A 20,284-nucleotide genomic window follows, 5' to 3' on the forward strand; every position below is an offset into this window, starting at 1 on the left:
TCAGCAGGAAGACGTTCTTTCCAACCTAACATAACTAAAAGAAGCAGAATAGATCTCTGAGACCAAGTTCTGTCACCTGCATAGTAGGTAAGATTGCACTTGGTCTAGATAAAGTAATTTTTATGACATTCAGGTTGAAAATACACCTCATTTCCTATGCAGGTCACCTGTAATTTCCTACACAGCCACCTAAGACTTGAGGGACTCTGATGTCAGAACTTTAAATAACTGCACTCAGAGTGCCCAACCTTTCCAAAACCTCCTCTGACAATGAGACAGAGCTGTCTTTATGTAGGTCTTTCTCACCAGCCAACTGCAGGAGTGAAGACATGCAGAGCTCAAGGGGAAAGGGTCTGGCAGATTGAAGAGCTTTGCCTCAAGACCCAAAGCACCAGCTCAGCCCTGCATCACACCAAAGCCAAGAGTAACCAGCAGCCACCACCCCTGCCTGCCAACATCAGGGACATGGCACAACTGGCAACCACAGGCACTTCCACAAAAGGCAGCTGTGAGGCAGCTCCTCTGCTCTCTGGGCATCTCTGCCATCTTCCCCAAAGAAAACAGATGCCAGGCTGCTAATCTGCTTTAGGAGAGGGAAAGAACAGCCTGGCAGAGATTTTGATCCATGTCACAATTACAGTTCAGTCCTGGAGCAACACACATTTCTCATGATCCCAGGCTGGAATTAATACAAAGGCTGAACTGAACCAATATAACCTTCAGAATGTGAAGGAAATATTCTCTTGCATTCTCCCTAAAAAGCAACCAGAAGTATGAAAAATGTCTGCATACCTAAGGAGTGCTTCTTTCTGTTAGGTTAAAAAAATCAAACCCAACAAAAACCACAAACAAAAACTAGAGTAGCCATGTAAAATCATCAAAATAAAACACTCCTTTCCTGATGTTTGAAATAGCACCAATATCCCGACTGACTGCCTGCAGAAGTGTGCTTGTAACAGTGTTCAAATGTATTGATTACTTTAGCATTTTCAACAAAGATAACACTGGGAGGCCACACAAAATACTAAAACCAGCCTACCAGCCACCCTGGCATCCAGATTCCAGCATATCTTTGAAATAATGCCCGCTCTCAATGACTCAGGTTATACAGAAAAGCAAACACAGATTCTGTGAGCCTGTTCCAGAGGAAGACATGATGTCCTCTTGCTGACTTTCAATCAATAGAACAACATGACTTGGTCAGCCCAGTCTCTCTGCTGACCAAGTCAGTCTCTCCAGATCATAAACTGGTTTTAGCTGACAACCACTGCACTCTACACAATGTGCTGGAGCTCCACATGTAGTAATTGTTTCTTTGAAGACAGATTTGTGCATCCATTGTTGTGTGCACTGGCATGTGTCATCCATGGCTGCCATAACCGTGCATTGAACCACCCCTCTTGAGGCTACTGTTCCTCCTCCCCCTCTCAAACCTCTCCACTCTCTCCATCCAGCCAGTTTTGATCTCTGAAGATCTCTAGAGTTTGGCAAAGTGGTTAAGTAATTACAGTACAGAGGAAGTAAGTCAGCACATGTGTGGGTTTGAACTATGAAAATTTTTCATTTGGCTTAGGAGGAGAGAAAATGTGTCTTGAAAGCCAGAAACATCAGCCTTTGTTCTCAAAATATTTGATGAGCAGATAGGGACACATTCACTCCTTCTGGAACATACGCTATACAACAGCTTCCAGTGGCAGCTGCTTTACACTCTGGAAAAAAACACAGCTTTTTCCAAACCAGAACCATAGGATGAATGAAAAAAATCCAAGTGAAGGAGAAGAATATGCAAAATTGTTGTTAGGCTATATAAAATTAAGAATTGACCCCACAGTTCTTAACTCCTCCCTGATTTTACATAGTCATTGAATACACTTTTTGCAGGAACCTGAATCCCAGACATGTTTTTCTTTTAATTATTTTACACAATTTTAGAGATTTCTTCTTCATTTATTATGTATAGCAGGGATTACATTTTTATTTAGTTTAAATTGGCCCTTTCTAAACATCATTCTATAGCTTCAAGCTTCTTCCCTTTGAAATGCTTTCACAGTGGTCGTCTCCCTGGTATTTAGAACTCACCATGACTAACTCCTCATAGCTTCTTAAATATATGCAAAAAGAAAAGGACTCTCATTTATGTTACTAAATGCAGTCACATCACAGACTGTCTCCTAAAACCAACCTTTAAAAACAATAATAAATATTTCATACCATATGCTGAGAATATCATGGGCTCCAATCTCATAAAGAAAACAGAAACACATGGAAATTCCTTGCTCAGTAGTTTGTGGAAAGAAACTGTAATACAGAACTCAGGGGGGTGGATAGAGTTGTTATGCACAAGCACAATGCAACGGCTGCTATTAAATAAACAGAAAATCTTGTGCATTAGGACTCAAACTGTGCTCAGAATTCAGGCCACCACCAATCTGAGGCCACCAGCAGTTTAGATCTGTTACTTCTTCTGGTTTTCATTCCAAATACCATTTCAAAGGACAATTCCGCATTTCAAATAAAACAAGGTATAATGTTTACACCAGCACAGTGTAACAATGAAAGGAAGGAAAAAGAAGAACAATGAAAATTCTCCATTTTCTCCAAAATTCTGATACACACTTCTGCTTAAATACTTCTCTTTAAACCTTCTCAATCAAGATTACCAGCTCACAAAACATAACAAGGAATGGTTCAAGACACACTAAGCAATGGAGCATGACCGGTACTGAGACAGCATCATTCTGCAATGATGGGCTGACTTCTCGACAACCCAAAAATCCATGCTCCCAGTCCAACAGCAGCTGGAAGTAACAACAGTGACCTTTAAATTTCAGGACAATAAAATCCAGCTACAGCAGGCAGTAGAACAGCAAGAGGCAAAATCTGAGAGCACATATGGGAGAATGATCTGTGCCTAAAGGCTACACAGATTAAAAAATCCCACTTTTTTTTTTTTAAACTTTCACACAGATGGTTTTGAAGAGGTTGCTTAAGCTCAGTTTTTCTCAGAGCCTGTGTACCTCACTGCTTTCACTGAATGAAATCTGATATTTCACAATCTGATACTGATGCATGTACATGTTATCAAAGCACAGGCATGGCCAGATGCCCCCCTTCCAGCTACCACTACAGAAGGAAAGTGTGCAAAAGGAATTGCTTCCTAGAATCCATTAATTTAGAGCATTCAGCTTAGAAGCTGCTGCCTACATTGAAGCATCCAAAGGGGTGCATTTAAACACCGACAATATCTTTCAGAAGTCTCAGTCTGGATCCTACAGATATTTCCTGGTGTACTTGTGAACATCTAGGCTTTACTCTTTACCTTCACTTCTTGGAAAACAGTGACTTAAGAAAATATCTTACTAAAGAGTTGTGGATGAAAAATTTAAGTAAGGGATTGTGAAAGAGAAACCGTTAACTTAAAATGTCCCATGTGTTCAATTCTTACTCAGTTAATATAAAAACGTGGCAAGAAATTAGAACAACAAGAGTACCACAGTTAAGAGCTTTTAATCCAATGGAAAAATCCAATCACAGTTTATAGCCCTATTATTAGCTAGTATCTGTCAAAGAGGAATATAATCAGACATACTCCAATCACCCAGTTAGGACACAGCAGCACCTCTGTGAGAAGTCTTGACAAAATGACACCTCTTCTTTTGCAGATGGTGACATTTTTAACTTCAGTCACCCATGGCCCCATAACAAGGCAGCAGCAGAGCCAAAACAAACCCAGGGTTCTTGACTGCCAGACCTGCAGCTCCAGGACTTTACGGCAAGATGTCCTGCAAGTCCCCTGAGAACCACACACCGATATCTTAATTTTCTACCACTGCCTCAGCATGGAGGGCAGAACCAGGTGTGCTGCACCACTGGCACCAGACTCCTGCTTCTCCTACCCCTTCCCCTCGCCCTCCTACCTGAAGTGCTGCTGACTACCCCAAGTGCTGCTCACCCTGCCCTTTGCACAGGGCATCCTCCCATATTTCTTGGTCATGCTCTCCCTTCAAACCCACCTTCAGAGGCTGCCTTTGCCAAACGAACCTTAACTATGTTAATACAATCATCTCTGTGTATGAAGGGTAACACTGAAGCCATGCCTGGCATCAGATGAGGGACCCCTCTGACCTCACTGTAATCTCTGTTCCACTCCTCCTGCTACTCCTCAGTTTCATTGGTCTTCTTGCTTCTCTCGAGACTGTTCTGATACCAAATCCCTCTGCCAGCCCCCTGTAACCTCAGCACAGCCATAAGCTCTGCGCCAGAAGGCAGCTGCACAGCCTGGGCAGAACCCCACTGGCTTCAGCAATGCCCTGCTGCAAACACAATTACTTAATTACATTGCAAACACAATTACTTAATTACAAAGGAAACTAGGACTGCTATTACAGGACCCGTGTTGGATCTGCTTTTCTGAAGCACCTCTTGGTGCTGAAATTACAAATCATGATTAAAATTGGTGGTTTAAGTGCTTGGTGGTTATTGGACAGAAGAACAATTTACAATGGGCTTGTAGTAGAGAAGTTATGTGCAAAAAGGAACTTAAAAATGTGATTTTAAGGGTGACAGTGTTTCTTTGATCCCTTAAAAGCCATTTAGTTCACTGTCTGGCTTGAATATAATGAATCAGGAACCATTTCTCCAGGTTTCACATCAGATAACAGGTAATTATGGAAACAGAATAGAACTTTAATTATGAGAAAAAACATAGATTGTTCTATTGTGATCTTCCACAGCATTGCTGTTTCTTAGAAGTAAACATATTGTGCAAGCTGGAAAGAAACCATTGATTAAAATAATCAAAAGCCCTACTAGAAGCTTGGACATGCTTTTCCTTTGTAAAAACCAAAACATTGTATCTGACTAGAGATACAATAGTTGAGGTATTTGACTTACCTCTTCCAAAGCCCACTTTAATTTTTCCTCACAGATTCACTTAATTAAATCTACTATTACAGGGTGGATTTTTTCATTTTGCATACACTATACAAAAGCTTGGTGCACTCTGGGAAATCAAGAGATTAGAAAAATCTTACCAATAGCTTGTTATCTTGATTTCTTCCCAGTCATTTTCAGCTGAAGCAACCTGTCCCTGAAGCATGCCAGTAATCAAATATTTTTAAAAATTAAACAGCAGTAGTTGTACTTACAGGTACCTGATAAGCAGAACAACTTTTCAGTTCCTCCTCTGAAAAGCTGGAATATCATTAAAACAAGGTCAAAGGTTTCAGAGTCATAGGGAAGAGTCCAGAATTGGAATTACCAAGCATGCCAGGCTATTAATGGAATAGTCACCACCTTTTCCCTGGTTTTTTGTCAGCACAGTGGGTGCTCTGCTGTCCATGCCAGCCCGGGACAGGCACATAAGCACCAATAAACACTTCAGGGGAGATCAGGCCCTGTGGAGGCAGCTCCACTCCTGGAGATGCTCAAGTACAAATGAGACCGGGGGTTCCTGTGGCTCCTTCCCTTTCATTCCCTGGCTAACCCTGGCACTGGGAAGAGGGAATGCTCACAGACCACCCGCCAGGCTCCATCAGGAGCAGCTGGTTCCACACAGCCACGAACACACAGCCCCAGCGGACACAGCCCCTTCTCGAGGCTCTTGGCTGTGGCTGTGAGTCCAGCATCCCCCGAGGGGGTCTCCGAGCCTCCGTATCAGCAGCTGCTCTTTCATTTTCCTTCCTCCCAGGCTCACTTTCTTTCTCTTGTTCACAGAGATTATTCCAATTCTAATCAAAACAGGGAGGAAAAAGCCCCACAGAACGCTAGGGGGACAAAACTGTACAAAGGATAAAGGAGCTGAGCAGCATTGAGACAAGACCCATTTGTAAAAGAGATTATGGTCGCAAAAGTGCTCCTTGTCACAAGGGAAAATAAAGGCACAAAAGGTCCCTCGATGAGCAAACATAATGAAACCTGCCAAGATGAGTGATAAAATCACAGAAAGAAAAATTATACAAGTTTCCAGGACACTGCCAGAATTAACTGTAAAACACTTTTTCCTGCTTCCTGATGTCTGTACTTTTAAAAGTAAAATTAAAAGCTTGCCTGAGTACGGTGCAACATTGGTATTTCACCTTGTATCTGCCAGGACAGTGTCTCCTCTCTGTTCTGCCAAAGGACTGACTATAACAAACAGCATTCAGGACTTCCCAAAACTTCCTATCATAAAGGAAAAATGGAGTGCAGTGTCCCAGCCCACGTCAGGCCACCTCCAGCAGCCACAGGAGCTGCAGGGAGGCCATCCCACACCATTCCTGGCAGCACCCGCATGGCCACAGTGAGGAGATCACTGCACCAAGATCCAGGCTCATACCAAAGAGAGATATTTTTTTTTCCATACTAAAGTGACAACTCTGAGGTGTTAAAGGTGTTGAGAAGTGAAATGCTGCTCAATGGAACCTACAGCACGTGAAGACTTCAGAGCAAAAAAAAGGATTCAGTAGACAAATCCAGATTTAATAAATTCTAGTATGTCCTCATCCTCTTATGTGCAAAAGAAAGTAAGTCTGAAAAGGCTCTGCTACTATTAAATAATTGTGTTTCTTATCTCAGAACGACCATTCCATCTTTTGTATACACATACAAAGAAACCCCCACCTGTTTTCTTTTTTAGAGGATAAAACAGGCAGCTTAGATGGCAATTTTAATTGAGTGTGTTCAGGCTGTTGCACAAGAACACTGGTGTGTAGACCTGTGGCTGGAAAGAAAAGACTTTCCCTTACTACCTACACCTTGACTTCATTACAAATATCCCTGCTGGTTCTCACAACTCAGCTCCAAGTTTGACACTTGCAACATGTCTAGAGGTAGGAATTGTGAAGCAGCAACATAAATTCCAGTGGAATTCAGTATGTTAATTGCTATTTCTCAGTCACAATCCACACGGGGCTGATATACCTGGTGAAATACTTGAATGACCTCTTGTTCTTTTCTGTGTGTGTATATGTGCATTTCTCAATACACATGTATCATTTTACACACACGAAAGCACACACAGTGGCTAGAAATGAAATCACTGATTGTCAAACACGCTACCTTTGTTAATAATCCCTGTACACGAAAAAAAAAAAGAGACAAGTGTGGTTATGTTTGCAGCCTCTGCCATAACAGAGAATTCACAGTCTCACACAAGTTACAGAGCTCCAGTGACAGGGTAAGATGATGACCTTGCAGCATAGGCCAGAAAAAGGGTGCAATAATTGGCATGAGCCCAACATGTGCTCTAATGAAGCTACTCAGTTCTCTGCATTTTAATGCAAAGGATTTGTAATGTGCTTTAGTATGTCAGAACATAAGTCAAAAAGGGTCACTTCAAATACAGTCACGAATATAGTGTCCCTAGAAAGGAGGCTGTAGCTACTGCTAAAACCAAGCCTTGGTTAAGGCTCTCACTGCATCCCACAAAGGCACAGGGAGGATCCACACCACCCTCACACAAGCAGGCAGTGCTGGTTGTGACCCTCACCCCAGAGCACAATCTCACTGAAAGCATTGCAGGCATTAAAAATCTCCAGTGCAAGGCTTAAATTACAGAAATTATCTACCAAAGCATTCAGAGACTGCATATTAAACCAGTCTTAATCATGATCCCAATCCTAAAGGAAGCAGGATGGAGTGTCATGAGACCCTTATTAAAACCACAAAAGATTTCAGTGGGAGTTTGTCCTGAATGAAAACAGGATCCTACAACTGTAGGAATGGAGAAAGAGGAAAAACACCCATAAAAGAAAATGTGGTAGAACAAGGAAACACAACTTCAACATACAATTCATGATAATACTAAAATGCAGAAGGTATTTTAATGTCAATAACGTTAAGATTAAGACATTTGATATTCACTTATTTTCCTCACACCATAATTCACCCATTTAAAAAAGGAGAAAAGGTTTGCTGTCTGTGCTCTTGTACTGCCATACTACTTCATTCAGTTAAAACATTTCAATTTTCAAATTATGTTTTGCCTTTGATTCCCAGAAATTATTTCCTTTCCACATCAGCCATAATAGTTAAACAACTGTGATTCCTGGATCCTTCCCTCAATAAACAAACAAAAATATAAATATAAAAATCAGGTAATCTGAATTTCAGAAAGCAAGTAGCAAGAAAATGGGGAAAAAAAAGCACTAAGCAATGAAAAGCTACTTGAGATTTCCGAAAACCTTTAAAGTTTTTAGTAGTTCAATATTTATAGCCTGTTAAATAATTACACATACAAGAGCTTCTCACACTGAACTTTCATTTTCCTGTTATTCTCTCCTATTGAAATAACTGCAAGATTAATTGTAGCCATAAAAAGGCAGTATCCAACTCTTTTATGACCACTCCTGTCTATGAACTGCATGAACACATTAGACCAATAGGGAAAATGTTTAAATGCTGGTGTTTAAACTTTGTAGCCATCAACAAGCAAAAGCTCAAAATCCATCTGGGGGATGGAAACACTGCAAATGTCCAAGCAGACAATGCTACATGAAAAAGTGACTCCCCCACAAGATAACACTGCTCAAGAATGGAACAGTACAAACATCAGAACAGACCTAGAAGGTTTTTTCGATTGGTTTTCCTACAGAACTTGGTCAGCCCTCTGCAAAGGTCACTGCTGAGACTTAAGCTCTAAACACATTCCCTTAAAGAAAAAACATATTTTGTATAGGTATTACTTAAAACTTTTCAGCACTGTTAGAATTGGAGCACAATCATTACAAATCCTAAATTCATTTACATCTTTAGGTAAGTAAAATGCTGAGATCACCACAGCCATGTAATCATCAAAAAGGAGATGTAATTCACTGCCCACGAGTCACAGACAAAGTTATCCCACTACTGGGGATAAACTGCTCGGCTTTGAGTTCACTGAATTTCCTTTGATGTAAGAAGAATAATTTCACACTTCAAGAAAAGGAACAGGATGCCAGAAAAACTGGATTTGATTCCTTACTTTGTCAAAGACTTCTCATGTTAGTCCCCGCAGTTTTGTGTCCTTTGGGATATTGAGGTTGACTTGGGGTTGCTCAGTCAGGACACACCTGGAGGCATTCCAGGCAGGTGCAGTGGTTATGGATCCGGAGGCACTTGGGAAGCACTGGGCTGAGATGGGATGGTTCAGTCAGGGGTAAAGGCACATTTGTGAGAATTAGAAGAATCATATACACTTTGAATAAAAGGGACTGTAAGCAACTATGCCCAGGCAACTACTGGTCTGCTGACTGACCTCAAAAAGTCTTGTTCATCTCTACTGTTAAACATTCCCATGGAAAAGGAGTTCTCAGGAGCGTGGAACCCTCTGCAAAGCAGACCTGGAAGCCAAGTGGCATCGTAAAACCAGTGAAATGAATTAATGTTTAAGTTATATTTTGGATGTGATAAAGCTTTAACAGAGGTGAGTGAACAAAGCAAAAACTGTATCCTGATTACAGAATTGCATCATTGCCAATTATCTGACAAAATAATCTGAAATGAGAGACTACAAACAAGGAGAGGTTGAGGGACCAGCACTTGTTTGGCCAACAGAAGAGAAAGCTAAAGGAAGATATCATTGCTGCCTTCAACTACAGAATGGGAGGGAATAGTGAAGATGGAGCCAGACTGCTCTCAGAGGTGCAGAGTGACAGGATGGGAGGTGACAGACATGTGCTGCAACAAAGGAGTCTGTCAAGATGAAGGGATTTTTTTCATTAATAAGGGTGGTCAAACATGAGGACAGGAGTCCACTTTAAGCAGGATATTGGACTAGATGACCCCCAGAGATCACAAATTATGAACCTCTGTCTTAAATTATTCCATGACTTCATGGAGAGATGATCATGGCTGTTTTCATTTTATTCTGTCTCAATAAATTTGATCACATTGACAAATCAAAGCTTTCATCACTAGCCCTACAAACCAGTCTGGGCACCTGGAAAATGAGACTGCCACTTTCGCACCTTGTCTCTGGGAGGATCCTGTGGCTCTAGAAGTGTTTCCACACCCAGTGCCTTGTCCTATATTTGCTTTACAGATGGGGTCCTCAGCTGCTGCAAGTCAGCAGTGCTCCCAAAAGCCCAGCAGGGACAGTGACAGGGCGACAGTGCTGTATTTTATGCTGGCTGTAGCCAGTTAGTGCAGTGGGAGTGTTGTTAAAATGCACACCTGTACATCTGGCATTAACATCACCGTATTCAATTCCCTGAATGATCTCTAACAGATTATTCTAACAGAATAGTCCTTAATTTACATGTTCCACTGCATTTGCAACCCCCCAGCATCTTATCACATTTATACCCACAGATCTGCTCTTAACCTTGGGGGAAAAAAAGTAAAAAAAAAAAAGCTTTATGTTACTGCCCCAGGTGCTCAAACTGGGTATGTGGCTGTGCCTGGCTGATCTGGCCTAGTTTTTTCTTTTGCTACTTGAATTCAATGGCCCAGTGTATGTGATGCCCTGAAAGAGACACTCCACCCTTCTCCAGGAAAAATTCTCCAAGGGCAGGGAACAGTTTATTAAGTTTTTTCCACAAAAGCACAGTAATGTCACCAAACCCACTCAGTCATGCAGGAGATCTGCATCAAAGAAGAATAATAGAGACGTAATATCCTTCGGGCTGAACGGAGAGCTGGGAGAGGATTGTGCATTTGGGGGTGAACGATACCATCAATGCTACCAACAACAGGACTTTACATCTGGGCAACTTAATAGGAAATGAGGGCAGAACTGACCAGCACTGTAAGAGATCAGCACACACAGCAGCAGCACACAGAGCGCCTGGGACCATGGAAAACACCCCTTAAAAATGTAACTGTCAAGTTTGGATACATCTCCCTGAACAACTCATGACATGTACTTCAAAATACGAAAGAACTGCATGAACTGGTGCTGTATTTCGAACCAACATTCAGTGTTTGATTTTATATTCCACTTCTATTTTAAAACCTATTTCCAGAACTGCTGCTTATTAAACCTGCCCTACTAAATCATTCCCCTATTAAATGCAATATGAATTAAGGTTTCCCAGTCTCTTTTTCTTCCTCTTAACACCCTACACTCTAACACCCTGTACCTTTCTGTACAATAATTTCTGCTCTTAACCAGGAGAATGTCACATATCTGAAAAAGAAGTAAGTGGTGAGTTTATGCTCGCATTCCTCAATCTCATTACATATACAATGTCCTAAGGCAAGAGTTTGCCAGCTTAGATTTTCACTTGCTCTATCTCTTTAATTTGTGTTCCGATCAGTGCTGTTACTGATTGTTAGCATTTGTTTTTGTTTTTCTCTAGAGATTTTTTTTTTGCTTAAGTCACTGATTAAATAATCTAAATCCTTCAGAGGGAAATTTAAAATTTCCTTTTTGTATAAAAAGCAGAATGATTCAGTACCTGTGCTGGAACAGCATTAGGTAGATAACATTCATTTTGCTGGAGGTCTCTGTTAGCTCAGTCAGAAAAATGACTTCCCTTCCCCCTCTCTCAGCTGCAACAAACTGGGTAAGGAAAAGGTGAGGAATCTTTCCATACACATAAGCAGAGCCTGTGTATATCAGCAGTGGCTGCACCACAGCCCCAGGGCATCACCAAGCCACGCTGGGCTGCTTTTAGTGAGAGTAATGAAAAATAGGGCCAAGGCTCTGGATATGGTGGGCTCTCCAATGTAGAGTACTGTAAGCTACCAAAAATCTCCTGCAGGTGCCAGAGACCTGTCTTGAAGAAAAATGAAGAAATTTAAGCAGTTTCTTATTCACAATGACCCATTTCAAAACATTTGAAAACAAAAGCCTGGATAACCATCTCCTCTAAAATCAGCCCATGCTAGAAACAAATCAACCTTCAACTAGCACCAAAACCCACAACAGGGAGAAGTCCTAGAGTTTTCACCAGCTGAGGATTCAGTGGGACTCAGGAGATACCCTTACAGCCACCACTCCCAGACACATTCAGTGGCTTGAAGAAAACAGTTAGAAAAATAATAATTGCATGAATAGCAGAAAAGGTGCAGACATCACAGGTCCAGCAGAAATCAGGCCGGCTGTGATGCCATCTCACCTATCCAACACAGGTCATGCTGTCCTGAACACCTGGAAATGTGTAAGATCCCTGGAGAGGATATTGTTAGGTACAAAGCTGAGCAACTTCAATGATTAGGGAAACAGTAAAAGTAAAGTACAATTTTGGTTCTGTAAAAAAAAAAAAAAAAAAAAAAGAAAAACCAAAACCAAAAAAACCAAACCAAACCCCACAAACTGTTACCTTTAATCAAGTATAAGAGATGGGGACACGACATCCCTAACTACCAATAAGAGAGCACAAATTGTATTTAAAAACACACCACAAAAGCATTCAGAAAATAAAAAGCCATTTAGCAGGTGGCTAGATGCTGAGAGGAACAGCCTTGTTTTCACCACATTCTAAGCTGGAAGTACTCCTAAAATGCAACAGTCAGCATTGTCAATGCTCTTAAATTCCCTGGCTAGAATGGACTATGGACAATGTCCCAGTGTTGCATTAACTGAAGAATAACCCCGGATCCTGGCAGAGGTGCTGGCTGGTAGTTATGTGGCCTGTCTAAAAGCCATTGATTTTATAAAGCAGTTTGATCTTAACAGAGGTGAGAAATCTCTTACTTCCCAACCTGCCCCTTCCCTAGGGAAGCTCTGCAGGGCAGACCCCTCCACAGGTTGTGCTGCATTTCTAAGCAGGAAAATGAGTGCAGCCTTGACTTCATCAGGGAGAAAGAAGATGGGACTGGAGGGAAGGACCATACAGGAATGTCTATCTATACATTTTGCCCATCACTACATTTTCTGTCTGTCATTACAGCCTCATCTTAAATAACATGTACACAGATGAAGAGTCAGGCCTTTTACAGTAATGGGCCAAATTACAAGGAAAGCCCAACACTCTTTAATAGTCTTTAATAGTTTCTTTAATAGTTTCTGTAATAGTCTGCTGGGTTTGTAGCTCACTGCATTCTTGGCCAGCAGTGGCAGGAAGAGCTGCAAACGTGTGTGAAGTTATTCCCTGACTAGCACTGGGTGACATGTTACCAGGCTGAATCTGTGTCCTCACAAAGCAGATTGGATCAGCCCTTGAGATGACAAATACTTTGACAAGGATACAAAACATCTGGAAAGAATGTCCCTACAAATTAAAGAAAATTAAAGCCTATATATATCAACAGACATAAGATTAAAACTACTTGATCTTCATTTGATTAAGTGTGAACTTCAGATCTGAATAATCCTAGAAAAGTCCAGTTCCAAAATTCTAGCTGCAGATATTTTTAAGATTCAAAGGCAAGCTTTTAACTGGTATGGACAGAAACACTGATTTCTCTTGTGAGATAGCCACAAGTCAGACATAGGCTTCTATCAAATACCCTGTGAATGTCAAGACCCAGATCCATGTATCCACCACACAAAAATTGGTCTGTTTTGGCTAAAACTCATAAGAAAACGTAAATATCTTATTTTGAGGCAAAGCACAGTAAATCTGCCTGATAGAGATATAAACCAGTAAAGTATGGTAGAGTTATATGCTATAGTCTTTGGGCTGGCCTCAAAGCACTTGTATCTAAAAAAACAAATGAAGAATCGATCCATACAGGTGCTGCCACTTTCACTAGGAATTGCTGATTCATCTGTTACTCAGAGACCAGAGAACAGAACAAACTTCTTCCTGTGTTGCACGAAGATGTTTCATGGGCCGTCTATTTTTCTGAACTGAAGAACCACCAGAGAAAGGCAGACTTTGATCTCTTAGAAAGTTTCAAGTAGGGGGAAAAAAAAAGATTAAAAAATGAAGAAAAAAAATCACAAAAATCTGAACAAATTACTTTCCTCTGAGGACAGCAGTCCCGTATGGTAACAATCTGAGGCTCAGGTCAAGCTTCTTTTGTGATATTTAAGATTTAAGGCTGATTTCCCCAGAGGATGAAATAAGTGGTGGAAAAAATGAAAGGTGAAATGGGTAGAAAAGGAATGGAAGATGATTAACAGAAATCATCAGGGATCTCAGTGCTGCATGGCCTATCCACAGCTTGTGCTACGGCCTCTGACGTGAGATTTGCAGGCAGAGACTGCAGCAAATGAAGCTGCTCAGTTATTCAGTCCCCCTCCAGACAATCAGGTGGTGGAAGTAGCATTAATGAGACAGCTTTTAACTAAGGAGGATGCAGGGTGAAAGACCAACAAATACAGTGCATAAATGTTAATGTATTTATTGAGGTAATTTTTTCTGTAGCCTGTATGCAGCTGCAAAAATGATTCAATTCATTTTATGCAAGAGAAGCGCATTCATCTCCCTTAATTAGGGAGAAAGTAGGACTGGTACTAGGATTAAAAATAAAAAGTATGGTTGATTTTGAAGTCCTCTGTGTAGCCCATTCTGGTGAGATCTGATAAAATACTTCCTCCAACACTGCTTCTGACTCATGGGAATATTTGTGAAGTACATGCCTGGAAATTCAATAGAATGGCCTGTACTAGTTTCTTGCTCTGGCAAGAACAAACCTGCAGATGTAAGTAAGCACACAAATAAAAGTCTACATATTAGTATTTTCATTAAAATATCCCTGGTATTCCCTTCAACTCAACATCAGACAACCCTTCACAGTTCTAGAACAATGGAGCACAAATGGGCCGCCTCAAAAGTACGTGATAAAACACACTACATGAAACCCAAGAACGTTCTTTTTACTTACCGGGTTTTTAAAGGGTGTTACCTGCAGTAACATCTGTCATGCTTACTCTCTGCTTTAGTTATTTTACATTGCTCATCTTTCATTTGCTGCTTTTTTCATTTGTTCTCAGAGGAAAAATAAAAAATGAAGATTGAGCAATGCTATAACATTGCAAAGCTCCTCTGTAATAACAGAAGTGCTGTCTACAGAGATGATAAATCCCAATATGTTACCATGCAAAACACCAAACCTTGAGTTTCCAAAAAGCCTGATCCCAGGTGAGTATGACACTTCTCACACTGCTGCCGATCATGAGCCTGACAAACAGCTCAAGATGTTTACAATTCCCCTGCAGACAGAAATTCAGACTAGACAGCACTGCCTGTATCGTAGTCTGGAAAACTGGTACATTTGAAAGTTTGTAAACCGTGTGATTTGAATGACCTGAATCTTTTGTGTTTGTAATTTTTGTTCTAACAGAAGCATAAATTGACAGATCATCCTGCAAGTGCTGGGAATAACAGCTTCAGTTTCTCTGTGCTTTGATAAGAGAATGTGTCTGAGAAACACCACTGCTACTCACTGCATGCTGCTTCTGATTCATCTGACCCGTCGGGACATTCTTCTTCGCCATCACATTTCCACCTGGCTGGGATGCAGTGCCCATTGTCACAAGTGAAATCTGACTCAGCACAAGTTTTCTTTGCTGCAAGAAAAGAAGAAAGTACTTGGCATGAATATAAACAGTGCAGAAGATCTCCATTGCACCCAACCCCACCAAGGAAGATATGGATTGCCCTGTACTAACAGGATTTGTTTCACATTCAACATAGCTTCTTCATGATGGAATCCCACATATATCATAGATGGGTGTTTCTTCTCACTAGAACTCTTACCCCTCCATTATTTGACAAAGATTCACCCTTCTATGTCTTTTTCCAGCCACTCAAAAAACAGGGATGATATTTTTCAAAATAATTTTCTAAGGCTTTTACTAAAAAAAGCTGCTGCCTTCATGGAACTGAAAGCATGCTGCATGATTTACAGACAGGCAAGACAAACAAGTATCACCTTTCGAGTACTATGATCTAAATAATAATGTTTCTATCTATGCCATCTATTCATGGCTTGTTAGTACATCTGTCACCACAGTAGATGATCATGAAGCACTCCTTCAAATACTAACATTAATTTCATTAAATGTCAACCACTCCACGCTCTTTGCTTTGCTTGCATTAATCTAGGGCTTGAAAAAGATGCAAGACATGAACTCAAGCAGTTAATTGGTCTGTTCCTCTGTGCCAGTGGTGCAGCACCGCATGCTCTGCAATTCTAGTCAGCATCTTCCCACTGCGGCAGAAAGAGAAAATTCTACATATATTTGGTCCCTTCAGGCTGAGGCCTCAATGTTGATGTGACCACCACTCACTGCTTTTGCAGTGGTGACTTCAGTGGTTTTTCTGCTGACTGCAGAGCAAGGGCTGGGGCTCAGTGTCACCACCTTGAAGTGAAATGCTCTCTGGCTAACTGTTATTTACCTTTGTTAGCCATCAACTGACAGAGGAAGTGCTGGCAGGGAGATTTGTCTCTTCCCCCTGCAAAGCTGCTCACAACCTAATAGGATCACAGGAAAATTTAGGTAATGAAGGACCTCAGGAGGTCACCAAGTCCAACCTCCAGCTCAAGACAGGCTCAGCTCTAAGGTCAGACCAGGCTGTTCTGTGTTTTATCCAGTCTGGTAGGAAAAAAACCCCAAGATGGAGCCAGCACAACCTCCCTGGGCAACCTGTTCTGTGGCTTAGCTGCCCCCACAGTGAGACCTGGGCTTGACAAGCCATTCCCTGTTACAAGTCTTATGCACACATATTGCTACATCAATACTTCTTCCAGCAAACATTTTCAAAGCATTAAACACAACAAATAAGCCTCCGGGGTTTGATCTTTTACTTTCCTTTCTTGTTTTTCTACATGAGCTGCTGTCAAGAAGGGAGTCATGTTAAATATCACTCACGTGCCCACACAGGAAACAAGGAGCATTGCTGTGTAAGGTACTGGAGAGACCTACATGGCTGAAATAAAGCACTCATTTTCTAGCACACAAAACATGCAGCTTCCCTGAGCAGACATCCAGCAGGAAAACACTGCCAAGCACCACTAAGCAGCTGTACAATCTCTCAGGATGCACTTTATAAAGAGAACATACATTTACTCCCCTTCTGTTGCTAAATGAACCAGATTCTGGTAAATGAAAAAAAAAAAAAAAAAAAAGAACTATTCTCAATTTTCTCTTCGGCCATTCAAAAACATATTATGAACTAATATAGGATAAAAAAAATCCATATAAACCAACAGTTTTCCAAGAGACCAGTCATACTAAGGATCATCCAAAGACTTTGCACATCTGTTATCAGAGGGAAAAGACTTTCTCCCGAATATCTCCTTTTAGAAATCCAAAGCTTGTGAAACTGGCTGTTGCACATCACTTCTGGGGTATTTGATGCAAGTTTTAATGAATCCGATGTATTTAATGGCCAGAAATGCTGATACTGATAGGATACCCATGCACAGCTGACGTGAGAGCACTCTCCTGCTCGCTAGGAAGCTCACTGGGTAAAATGTTGCTTTCTGCTCTTAGGGGAAGGATGTGGCATCTACAAATGAAACAATCACAGTTTCATCCAGAAAGGAGAGACCAGTGTAATGCTGGAGACATTAGAAACCTAGTTTTTAAAATGTATTTTGTTTTGTACTCGCTCTCTCAATGCCCTAATACCTTGCTTTCCACAGCAAAACTGTCTTTTAACTTACTCTCTAGAGATCCAAATAGTAACAAAACTACTACTGTGCCTCAAAACAAACCTCGCCTTTTGCCATCAGTCTCACACTATTTTTGGGACATGGGGGCTCAGGAGCGAGGGGCCAGCTCCAGGGAGGAGTGGCACAGGCACTCCCTTCGCACGGCCAACCTGCTCCCAGCAGATGGTGGCACCGAGGGCTTTGTTCCTTCCCTGCCACTGCTCCTTCTCATGCACCACAATCAGTTCCTTGCCAGGGCTCACAAAAGGGGCAGCAGAGCGCTACTGCCAGTCCCAGGGTGTCCCTTGGAAGGCGTCCATGTGCTCCCTCCCTTCGGCAAAATGAAGCTGGGCACAACCACTCACCAGCAGTGGCTGAATCCAGAAGTGTCATCATGTCCCCAAACCCTCCTGAAGGTCCAACAGTCTCATGATATAAACCCACAGGATACAAAAGTGCTTGGTCCTTTGTTTGAATCTAAGTTGTCTAATCTCTTCAAGGAACAGGATTAAGAGAGGAGGAGCTCAAACCTTTTCGTGATTCTTATATTTATTTTGGCTATTTTAATTTTTTTTTCTTTTTGTTTTTTATATTTTAAATAATATCTTTTATTTGCTATTATTTTTTATTACTATTACCCTCCAGCACAGGGTCAGAGCTCTGCAGACTGTCTCAATTCCAATAACTCCACTTTCTGTTGCAAACAGCAACTCAGATTATTCACACTGCGAGAATACTGAAGCACTGTCTCATTTCTCACCTCTAATACCAGACTGGAATCACTTTATTTCCAACCAGATTTACCTTCTGGCACTCAATCCTTATGTCTCTGGGATCACAATGCAGGCAGGGAGCAGTTAATTAAAATATCAGCTCTCTCTCTCTTCCTTCCTTTTTCTTTTTGAAGTCTGATAACTCTTTTTATTAATCTTCCATGTTATACACCTTCCTTCTATCAATAATTCATTGAGGCTTACACCATAATTTGCCAGTGGTGCATTAAAATGTAAAATAAATAAACACATCCCTTTTAGACAATGGGGAGGACACGGGCTCATTTTACGGTTTCACCTGGCTCAGAAATAGTCAAGCAAAATTAATTGTCCCCCTGAGATCCATTTCCTTTGCCGTAAGCAGCCCAGGCAGCTCTGCTCACATGTCTCTTCCAAATGAACATAAACAAACAAGAGTGAGTAGTCACAGCATCCCCGAGCCTCTGTTCCTCAGGGTGCAAACCGATACCTGGAACAAGAAGAGAGACAGCTCCCGAAGCCTGCACAGAGCCTTTCATCTCCTCCCCTGCTCGGATGCACCAGTGACACCAAAGAGGCTGCCTCTCTTTTGACTCTTGCTTCTCATTTGCCTTTAGTTCCTGCTTTTCCTTTCCCACATGTGCAGGTGGACAGATCTGTCAGAAACTCTACCAGTGCCTGTGCGACCACGGGATCAGCTCCCACAGGGAACGAGCCCTGGCTTGGGCAGCTCTCCAAAGGAGGCCTTAGTTAAATGCAGTCATTCCCGCTTCTCTTCTCCCAGAAAGAAAGGCAAGGGAAGAGGGAAAGAAGGTTTCATCATTACCTAGCAGTGACTGAAAAATACCCTAACATGCTGAGTTTTAAATAAAACTGCATCAAATCCAACATGGACTCTCATTTTCCAAAATGTCCTTTTCTGTTCCATTACTCATATCTCTTATCCTGAACGGCAAGTAAGGATTATGGGGTCATCCCTGCAGCAAATTAAAAGCAGAGAACCCAGGGAGAGTGGTTTAGAACATGAACATTTACAGAGTGAATTCATAAAAAAGCAGTGACTGGGGACATGTTTAATTAGACTTCAGGGAATAAATATACACTGAAAGGAACAAGCCTTGTACTGGCTAGGAGCAGGGACTGGATGATATAAATGTGACTTCCAACTTCTAAAAATACCTGCTTCTGAAAGATCAATTTCCTGACCATAACCCAAACAAGATATCTGAATCTAACAGAAAAGTCCAGGACTTATTCTTTCTTCCTTTTTCTAATAAACCCCAACATCCTCCCACTGCCCTCAGTCACTTCATTTAAGCTCACTTAATTTTTGCCTCAGTTTTAGAGGCTTTTCAAGGCAGGTACATCTTTTCAGTTACTCCTTGTAAGACACAAGGCCCCTTGTGATTAAACTTCCAATTCATGACTTGTTTATTCCTATTTTGCACATCTGTAATATTAAGCAATACCCAACTCTAAAATAGTTTCATTTCTTGCTACTCCCGATTTCCCCAAACCAACAGCTGAAAAGCAGAATGAACATATTTCCTCTCTTATCATCAACAGTTCTATGTAGCTGTTCAACAGCAGCAGTAATGTAAAAGCACATAAAAAAAGCATATTTTCTTATTACAACTTGCCTGTAAAGGACACTTGAAAATAAGGGCTTGTATTTTTCCCCATAAGAGAATGAACCCTATATAGTAATAACGTTCTAAACACAGGACTTTAAGACAAAGGGTTTTGTTCAAACTCTGGGTTGCGTATCCAGACAGAAAACCAGGCCAATGAGATCATCCCTGAGTGTTAACCCACAAAGATCCTGCAAACCGTGCCCCCTCCCCATTTTCTCCCCTCAGCAACTGTTGGCCAACTTCCACCAATTCCAAAAGATGGGAAAGATGTGGAAAATAAGTCTAATCCCACGAGTTGCATAAAACTGGGAGCTGAATAGAGAACAATCAAAATCACAGCTCCACAGAGGGAGATAAGGGCAGAAAGCGGCCACAGGGCTGATCTGCTCCATGTGCTGCCAGTCAGACAGGACTGCCCAGACTCTGCATCTCATCCCAAGGTGGCTT

At 41.4% G+C, this 20,284-nt stretch overlaps 1 protein-coding gene across 3 annotated transcripts in view; it reads right to left on the reverse strand.

Annotated features, from left to right (window-relative positions):
- The window catches only part of LRP8 (LDL receptor related protein 8), a 174,187-nt gene that overhangs the window by 52,983 nt on the left and 100,920 nt on the right, over positions 1 to 20,284 (reverse strand). For all 3 annotated transcript variants that reach the window (XM_032118158.1, XM_032118157.1, XM_032118159.1), the window contains one exon: positions 15,239 to 15,361. In XM_032118158.1, coding sequence (XP_031974049.1) covers positions 15,239 to 15,361 — 123 coding nt within the window. The remainder of the gene's footprint in view (positions 1 to 15,238; positions 15,362 to 20,284) is intronic.

The sequence above is a fragment of the Corvus moneduloides genome, chromosome 9 (genome assembly GCF_009650955.1).
Source record: "Corvus moneduloides isolate bCorMon1 chromosome 9, bCorMon1.pri, whole genome shotgun sequence".
NCBI classification, from domain to species: Eukaryota; Metazoa; Chordata; class Aves; order Passeriformes; family Corvidae; genus Corvus; species Corvus moneduloides.